Source organism: Camponotus floridanus, unplaced genomic scaffold (genome assembly GCF_003227725.1).
Source record: "Camponotus floridanus strain SB8 unplaced genomic scaffold, Cflo_v7.5 scaffold7, whole genome shotgun sequence".
NCBI lineage: Eukaryota > Metazoa > Arthropoda > Insecta > Hymenoptera > Formicidae > Camponotus > Camponotus floridanus.
This window is the reverse complement of record NW_020229838.1, coordinates 4015746-4025847: the sequence shown is the minus strand read 5'-3', so window position 1 is coordinate 4025847 and position 10102 is coordinate 4015746. Positions and strand designations below refer to the sequence as shown.

At 32.3% G+C, this 10102-nt stretch overlaps 2 protein-coding genes across 2 annotated transcripts; one reads left to right on the top strand and one right to left on the bottom strand.

Moving 5' to 3' along the window:
* Positions 1-4865: 4865 nt before the first annotated feature.
* Positions 4866-7647, bottom strand: LOC105251695 (xaa-Pro aminopeptidase ApepP). Its single transcript, XM_011258666.3, has 7 exons — positions 7455-7647; positions 7249-7300; positions 6042-7153; positions 5622-5948; positions 5387-5517; positions 5115-5290; positions 4866-5044 (listed from the first exon to the last, which is right to left on the bottom strand). The coding sequence occupies exons 3-7, from the start codon at positions 7151-7153 to the stop codon at positions 4922-4924; spliced, it is 1869 nt and encodes a 622-aa protein (XP_011256968.1). The 5' UTR covers positions 7249-7300; positions 7455-7647; the 3' UTR covers positions 4866-4921.
* Positions 7648-8252: 605 nt separating this feature from the next.
* LOC105251696 (rhomboid-related protein 4-like) lies at positions 8253-9940 on the top strand. The gene is made up of 2 exons (XM_025413787.1): positions 8253-9081; positions 9320-9940. The coding sequence occupies exons 1-2, from the start codon at positions 8959-8961 to the stop codon at positions 9938-9940; spliced, it is 744 nt and encodes a 247-aa protein (XP_025269572.1). The 5' UTR covers positions 8253-8958.
* Positions 9941-10102: the final 162 nt, after the last annotated feature.

Here is a 10102-nt window from a genome sequence, read left to right as displayed (position 1 = left end):
CATTTATCAACATGCGATTTTTACTAATTGTAGAAAAAAATCAGTTTTAATTGAAAAATATGCCATTGAGTTTCACATTCTTTTCTTTTGTCGATATCTCTTGTGTAACAAACAAAATGTATATATAAGCTTGCAAAGCATTGATCTATATACATAATAAATAAGCATTCCAATAGTATTAAGACAAATTAATTTCTTAAAATTTGAGAATCTAAAAGAATTTGCAACATTTAATTAATTTATTTAACCTGAAACTTGGATCCAACTATATAAAAAAGTTAATAAAGATATCACTTATAAAACTGTGTATTTCCTCTCTCTCTCTCTCTTTGAGCCCTTTTTTTGAAATTAAGTTCTTTTTGATTATATCGTTTGGTGAAAAAATGAAATATAAATTTCTTTAATATAAATATTAATGTAGTTTATAAAATACAACTAAATAGAAGAGATTTTGACACATTGCGCATTGCGCTAAATAGCAAATAAATAATAAAATTTCAATATTTGCTTGCAATTTTACTCAAACAGAATTTTAATTGGCGATATACATATAATGTGATATATATAATAATAAAATTTTTAATTTTCAAAAAATTATATGTATTTAATGAAATTTTGATGATGAAATTTATCATTTCAATTTTCAACGGGACATATTTATATTCATATATCTGTTCTCGGTTCGATATCGAGCAAGAAGATAATTTACTGTCAAAATTTATTTCTAGTAAAAATTGGCAACAATTTAATTAAAGCAACAAAATTTCGCAATTTTTATAAATCTGTCATCACGCGCCTCGCTCAAAAAGTGATCAGAAAGTTCTCAGAAAGTTTTAGGAGGTGCGTATTAAAACGCTTGACAATAAGACGAACAAGCGCATACATATTTTCTTCACAAACACACGCATCGATGTTGTAAAAGTATCCTGCCAGAAAAATATATTCACGCACATTCGCTGCGACGGTTGTAAGAAACAGGTAAGCGGTTTCGCGGTTTTTGGATCCACGCGATCGATCTCTCGAATATTTTGCACGGTTTTGGCCGGTAGCTCGTGCGTAGAGAAAGAGACAGGGAGAGACGCGCAATACAGTCACTATATATAGGTATACAGCCACCTATATAAGAAAGACAGTGCGCGAGCAGTGGGCACGAGTGAAGCTGAGAGCATGTCTATAAATAGGACCGAGAGCGAGATGAGGCCTTCTCTGCACTTCGCGATACCTTCTACTTCTCTCCGTCTCACTGCGAGAAATCCCTCCGCGCGCGAGGACTCCTCTTCCTTTTCTTCCTTTTCTACTTTACCTACCTTTCGTTCTCTGCCCCTCTTACGACACGATGCGTGTCTCTTCTCTCTCTCCCTCTCCCTCTCTCTCTCTCTTCTCCTTCTTCGTTTATCTTAATAGATATCTGTCCCGAGTTGGGACGCACAATCTCGCTTTTTTGTGTCTCCGCTATTATTTTGTTCCGTTTAATAAAGTTTCCTCTTGCAAATTAATATAAAATTCTCCTTATTAAGACACGTGAACGATATTTTATATTTTATTGCAATAACGATATTTTTTTTCCTTTCCATTTATTCGTGTCATCTGGACGAGCAAAAATATGAAAAATGTTTAATAAGATATTTTCGTATCGACGAAAAACGCACACACATACACATAATTAAAAATTTTTCTCGAATATGAATTTTTACGCCTCGTACTATAATTTCTTTCATAAACAGCTGTCACAGTAACTGTCTATAATTTCATGTCTGATTGAACAATAATTGAATCGATTATTTGTCGACTGGTAAAGCGTAATGTCACACACGATTTCACCTGTCAATTTGGAGTCGAAAAAATTGTTACATCATTACACGCTTACTACACGCTATATATATATCTATAATTCGAATTTGATTACTATTCAACGACTCGAATCGTTATTTTTCAAAATTAGCAGCGTTGATATTAAAGAGGAAAAATCCCAGGAGGTGACGAGGGGAGCAACTTTGTTGGGGTGCGCCGTGTCGTTTACTCCTCTACGTCGCAGCATCCGCGAAAGGTCCCGGCTAGGGGTTAGGGTCACGTCATGGAGAATGAAAGAGTGGCGACGATGGCGCCACAGGGGAGGGGGAGGGGGAGGAAAGGAGAGAAGAGGAGCGCGCGCGCGCGAGAGAGAGAGAGATTGAGAGAGAGAGAGAGAGGGCGGGAAGAGAGTTCATTGAGCAATGGCACGTGTACGCGATAGAGAGTGCGGCTGCGATATGAAGTGGGATAAGGGCGGCAGGGGTGGGGCAGAGAGGCGGGCGGGAGTATACAGCAGCGAGTAGTAGGGCGAAAAGGGGTTGCCAAGCGACCATAACCGTGCGGGTTGCCCTTGACGACTAGTTGCGTCACTGCAGCGTCGCGTGACGTCACGCGACGCCACTGCCCTTGACCGTCGGGACCGACACTGGGGAGAGCGTCCTGGCGAGCCCGCTTGCAATTCCTGCCTGTCCCGCACACCGGCTGTTTCCTGATACGCAGGACCAAAGTCTATACATAGAAGCGAACTAATACGCGAATAATGTCGAAACGCGCTCTTTCTCCCCCCCCCTCCCTCGCCTCCTCTCTCTCTCTCTCTCTCTCTCTCTCGCACCTTTCGATATCTTCGCGCTGGAAGGTGGAAGGCAGCCTCTCGCGATGTACACATGTATCGTAGTAACACGCGACTTGAAATAGCCATTAACGCGCTCTTGCCGGCGCTATTTTCGGAATTACGTGCCTCGGTTATTGTTACAGCGATTATAGAGTCGCGAACGGCGATGTATGTGACAAGCTCGCGTTGCGAGGAGTCTCTCGGTAATCGATTGACGCGAGTTTACACGCCGTATGCAATATTTATAGAATGACGCGCGACGCTTACTTAACACACGTAATGAACTTATTTAATACGATTTCAATGACAGCTGCTTGCTGCTATATTTTCTTTTATTCGTTTATCGCGGATTACGATAGACGCGATATCGCGCTTGCTTTTGAAGATTATTAAAGATTTTATATATATCGGCAGTTTTATATATATCGGCATGCGAATTTTTCAGTATGCTCTCTTTTATCCTATTCTTCCAAAAAGAAATCCCTTGTGACGTTTTATTATATCTCACGATAAATTTTATGGCCAGATTTATAAAAACTCTACAAGTTTTATTTAAAGCACACACGATTTATATTTAATAATAATAAATATAAAATAGAAAATCGTATATATGATGTACAACTCGATGAAACATTTTTCCCTCCTGATTGATGGATTATTTTTTTCTCCATTCGTTGTCACGCAAGTGTGGAGCCTTTTTTCTTTGTATTTCGTTTTAATTACATTATAAAATATATATCTAGATAAGAATGTTTCTAATTTCGTCATTTTATATAAAATTTCTAATAATAAATAAATTATAGGAATTAACAGAAAATTCGCTCGATAATAGCTAAAAATAGTCAAATATATTTTGAGCGAATATTTTGATATTCGATCTTTTATTAAATTAATTAATTCTATATAATATTTTTTATTAAATTAATTTATTCCACTTCTACTTTTATCATAATTCTATTCGTAGTAGAAGACAGCTTAAGATTTAGCAGAAACTCGAAATAAAACCTGCTTAGCAGAGATTCGAACCCTGCTTAGCAAGGATTTAAATCCCGTTTAGTCAAGACTCAAACCCTGCTCAACGGAGATTCGAATTCTTTATTTCAATGAAGGATCTATAAATTTTTTGTTACGTACATTTTTGACTCTTAATAATTACTAAAATTGATAAATTATTAGAAATCGCGAAAATTTTACCTTTTTACTCCTTTTTGGTTTATTATGTGTATATATTAATATACTTTTGATACATTATAATCACATTTCGAAAATTTAAATTTCTTTTAAGCAAAACTTTAATCTTTTTCAAGAACGAATTGGATCGCAAAACAATAAGTATATATTTAGTTTTATAGGAATAAAAATAGAGATACATCTCCAAGTATTCGAAACAGATTTTTAGTATATATTAGAATTTATAAAATATTCTTATTATATATAAAATATTACAAACTATTATTAATTCTTTCTTAAGATCACTTTGATCAAACTCTAATTAACTCAATCTATATGACAATAATCTATAAGTAATAGAATATTTGCATTAGCTTAAAATTAACAAATATAAACATAGAATTAGAAATATTATATAAAGAATTATATAATAATAAAAAATTTTTGTACACAATTTTATCAATTGAATTAATCATCGTTTAATCAGAATTTAAGTGATCCAAAGCTCTAATGTATGAATATGACATGATACATTCAATTTGGAAATTCCAAACTTCAAGTATAAGATTAATTAGTAAGATTACAATTAAAAAAATGTGTTTATTTTAATTATAAATGCGTTTTTTATGCAGACATATTACTAAATTATATATGATGAATAATGTGTTAAAAAATGTGTAATATATCAATCTGAATAAAAAAAATTATTATAATATGAAATATTATATGTATGTATATGTATGTGTATAATTAAACATTTATAATACAATGTAACATATATGTAAATTGTTAATTACAAAATCCAATTAAGATAATATATTCTTATATTATAAAGATATGATTATATGCCATTATTCCTTGTTCCTTTGTTATATATATATATATATATTCACTTGCAGAAAGTTCACGCACGATAGATCGTAATGCATTACTTTATCATTTGTGTGTACAATTACATATTTATTTTTCTTATATATATTAATCGCAAATATTTGATTTCTTAATAAAACATTAATTGATTTGAAAGCAAATTTTTATCTTCTATATATATTAAAAAAATTGTATATATAGTTTAAAACATATATATGTAGTTTAAAACATATTATAAGTTGTTAAATTATGAAACGATTAGCGAGAAATTGGAAGAGTTTGCCTCTCTAGCCATTTAAGTGCTTGAATATTTTCTGCCCCTTGTAGAAAGGGTTTCAAAATCTTCAAACATTTTGCATGATAGTTGTTTAAATATTCAATCTGAAATAAGATATATGAAATATAAAAGAAAATGTAGCATATTTAAATAAATAAATAAAAATATATATACCTCTTTATCTGTAAGCATCGAGACATCAAGCAAACTGGTTTGAATAGGGACAAGCGTCACAGTTTCAAAAGTAAGGAAACCTCGATTTTTATAATTGTGAGGTGTCTTTGCAGGAACAACTAATTCAATGTTTTCCAGTCTAATACCGAATTTTCCATCTTCATAATATCCTGGTTCTGTGTTTCAAAATTCATACATATACATTTTTATTTGCATGATATTGCCTTTAATTTTTTAATTAATGATGTATGTCTTATATATTTTGATCATACCATTTGATAAAAACATTCCAGGTTGTAAGCCTGGATCATCTGGATGTGGCTTCCATGTAATACCAATAGGCTCTTCGTGAACATTAAGATAGGATCCTACTCCATGACCAGTACCGTGAAGATAATCAAGGCTATGAAATTAATTCAGTCAGATATACAAAAAAAATAAATATTTCCTTAATAAAATCCTTTCTTCTCTCTATTATATTTTCATAAAAAGAAGTGCTTATTATACCCAACACTCCATAAACTTTCACGTGCCAATGTGTCAAGATAATTTCCTTTGGTCTTTAAAGGAAATATCATTGTTGAAAGACGGCATTGTCCTTTAAATACTCTGGTAAAACATTCACGTTCGAAACTCGTAGGTTCGCCAAAATGTAGAGTTCTCGTTACGTCTGTCGTACCATCGTGATATTGTGCGCCAGAGTCGCAAAGATAAAGTTCTTTATCTGTAATAGGCATATCAGTCTCCGCTGTAGGTGAATAATGAATAATCGCTCCGTGAGGCCCGATAGACGATATAGTCGTAAAACTTAATCCAACAAAATGATCTTGTTCCCTTATAAAAGAAAAAGAAACAGATTTCTTTTGTTATATACATTTTACATTATAAAAAATGCATTTTGATAAATCACTTTACAAATTGGCTTACTGTCTAAATTTTTCCAGTTGCGTTGCACCTGAAATTTCTGTAATGTGCTCTTTTGTATTCTTGATCTTGTCTTCCAACCAAGCGAAATATTTAACGAGAGCGACAGAGTCTCTCACATGCGCCGCTTTCATACCTGTTATTTCAATCGGATTTTTTATCGCTTTCATAATGCTAATAGGTGTAATATCTGTATGTTTCTTGATTTCTCCGCAATCTGCGTGTAATGCATAACTGGATTTGTTGCTAATCCAAATTTTATCCTGATCTGTACATGAATTTACGAGTTCTTTCATATAGACATGTATATCTGCATAAGCATGAAAAATTGCATCGACACCTTCATTTTTTAATTGCTCTAATGCTTCTTGGCTAAGTCTACTTCTATCTACAAAGACATGTACATCTTTTAGAGTGAGGATAACATACGCAAAAAAGACAGGGTTGAAAGGTATATCGGACCCTCTCCAATTTAATAAGTATGCAATCCCATCCAATGCAGTTACTACAAGTACTGTCACATTGTTTTCTTTCATGGCTTCACGACATAATCTTATTTTATCTCCCGCACTTTGACCTGAATATCGTAATGACTGTGGTAAGATTACATTGGCTGTAGGTGATGGTTGTTCATCGCCCCATACTTTATCTACCAAATTTTCAGAAAGAGGAATTAGACAATGACCGACAATAGTTAGACTGGCGTGTAATCTCGCCCATTCTGTATAACTTATTAAATTAGCATCTGCTCCAACTATAGATTTTGGAGGCAAATTTGAAGCCAACCATGTGGAAATTGTAGGTGTGTCTAATAAGCCTTCTTTCATCAAGGTCCATTCCTCCAATGGATCTAATTCTGACATTGCTTGTGCATAATATCTTCCATCTGTCCACAGTAATGCTTTGTCATACATAACAACCACTGTACCATAGGAACCGCGAAATCCGCTGATAAAACATCGTCTTTGATCTCGCTCAGTCGAGTATTCTGATTGATGCGCATCCTCTCCATTAACGATCAAAGCCTGGATGCCCTTTTCTCTAATACCAGTTTGAACATTCTTCATTAATGATCGAAGCTGTGTTAGCTTCCAAAGTCCATTCCTTCTTACCATCTGTTTTTGCATGATAAGTAGAATACTTTATTTATTACTCTTTGTTCAGCAATAAAACAATGATTGTTAACAAAGTATGTAAAAATATTTCTTACCTTGAAATATTTTTTCTTGAATATTTCCTCTTTTTACACTAGTAATGCAATGCTGTAAAATAATGTAGATTTTTATATCTCTTGCATTTAAGACTACAAGTGCCATGTTATCAATAGAATTATAAATACATCTCTCGCATAATCTTTTTAAAAAATAAGATATCTTATCTTTCTCTCACAAAAATATAACATGATAAATTGAATACCTTTATCTTCTTTAATGTGTAAATGTATGAAAAATTTTTCGTGGTGAAAGAACAAACTCCACTACAGACAATCTTCTCCACGACACATTGACACATATATCGGCGTACTGGATTGTATTCATGCAAGGTGTTGATTATTTGGATAAACAGAGAGAAGAATGAAAAGTGTCATGGCCCGCTTTTGGTCATTGTTGAAAGCGCTCTATGGACATTAAAAATGTGGACACGAACTACGAAGTCAATGTCCAGGAATGTTCTCAGAGGATAACATATAATGGCACAATTCTGGTTCTGTTTCGTGCCTGATGCTACGAAATACCGGTAACATTAACTACTTAAACAAAAGACACTTATGTAATATTAAATAATCTTAATAAAATAAATTATCTTAATAAAAATTTATCTTTTAAAAAAAATAAAAAAGACACCAAGTACACGCGTCATGTACAAAATAGTATTATTTTAAAACTTAAAAGCTCTGTAAAATATGATGTAAAAACTAATATATAAATATATAATAAATTTATAATATGTTTCCATATATTTCCTTTTGATTTATAATTCTATCTAGTACGGATCTAGTACGGACATAAACCAATCGGTCGTTTTACCATGGCCGAAAAGTGGACTAGCCATGTAGTTCCATCGGCACTCAAATGAATCTACGAGGCGCCACTATACAACTTAATACCGTCACATGAAAAACAATGGCACGGCCCCTCTCAGGCTTCTCTCGATTCATACATTCATTCATATATATATGCGTATCATTCACCCATTTATTCATATGAGTAAATACTGGTGAATGTGATCATTCATACATTCATTCATATATATCCTCTGTTGGACAAAAATTTGAAAAGATTTGTCTCTCTTATCTCATCGCTTACATATGATCTTACATTGCTCTCTAACTTTTCTAACATTTATTTTCTTGTCGTTAAATATTTTCGAACCGGACGCATTATATCTGGATATCAACTGTTGGTTTTGAAATAAATTGATATTTTCCAGGAAATTTAAATATATATTTTTAAGAGAATATTCTGGAAGAAAAAAGGAAAAGGAAAATAGTTGGAATCGTATATCTTTTGAGAGTGTTCCAAGACGAGAGATCCAAGAACCAAAAGTGAATTGAAAAATACAAAATAAAGGATATCTCTTTTTGTGATTCCGAAGAATTAAACGACTTATTAAAATTATGTAAAACATCAGATCCTGACACGAAATATCCACGTGACGTTTCAGCCAACGTGTTGTGTTGTGAAAGGAACACGACAGATTACATCAAGTTACACAATAGTGAAGTTACAAGTGTTGAATATATTTGTTAACGATCTGTTAATTCTAAATTCCTTCTTTGTGGAACATCTGAGAGATAGCTCTTGGTTGAATGTTTATTTTCTCACATGCTCTTGGGAGAAATCAAATCTGATACATATTTAATTTTTCGACGTCTGTAAGATTATTCATCATAATATTGCATCGTATTCTATGAATTATTATGACGCCTAGCCAAAGACGACAGCGGGGTCTGCAGTATGGAATATTTTTGTTATGTATGCAGGCCCTAAATTTTGGACTTGACAGAATACCACCTGCTACTTTAATTGGAGTAATCTTACAGGTAATTGTCACTATAAGTTTCCATGATTTTTAATTGCAAAATTATTAGAATTATTTGTGCGCAAGATCAATTAAATGAGACATCTTTCCAATATACAACTCATATACGGAAAATATTCTTTTCTTCAAAATATATATTTTTATAGGCAAATTTTTTTCATACATAAATATATATATATATATATATATATATTTCATCCTCATTTTAGTAATTTGGTATTTGAATATTTATTTTTTAGACTTTGTTATATACTGGATTGATACGAGTGCCATGGAATGCAGAGGAAGTATGTATATCGGCTGTAAAAATAATTAAATACAAGGATTGGCGATCATTTTTCCTTTCAAATTTTGAACATGGATCCGATATGCATCTGTATTACAACATGTTTTCCTTCATTCTAAAAGGATCGTACTTAGAACCCATATATGGAACAACAAACTTTGTATTCTTACTTGTTATACTATCTACTGGATGTAGCATTATGTATGTATCTTTGGGATATATGCTGATGCAGTTAACAGGAGATTATGGATATTTTACAACTTGCGCTATTGGCTTTTCTGCAACATTATTTGCATTAAAAGTAATTGTGTTGTGCGAAGAACGTGACAGATTACACAATGTCAGTGGATTTATAGTACCAAGTAAATTAGCTGTGTGGCTTGAATTAATATTAATTCATATGCTAGTTCCAAATTCTTCCCTTGTGGGACATTTGGGTGGTATTTTAATTGGATGTTTATATTCTTACACATTTATTGGAGAAATAATTGATAATTTCATACATATGATAACTGGTAGACCCATTATACATGAAGAACAATTTTATAGAAAACGAAATACACTATTTACTTGACACATTTTATAGTTTAATATATTTTTAAAATTTAATATATATAAAAATAATTTAATATAATAAAAATTTATGTACAAATAATTAATAAGTGAAACAAATTATTAATAAATACATGTGAAATTGTAAATAATTATACATTTTTTAATTAATTAATAATTTCGA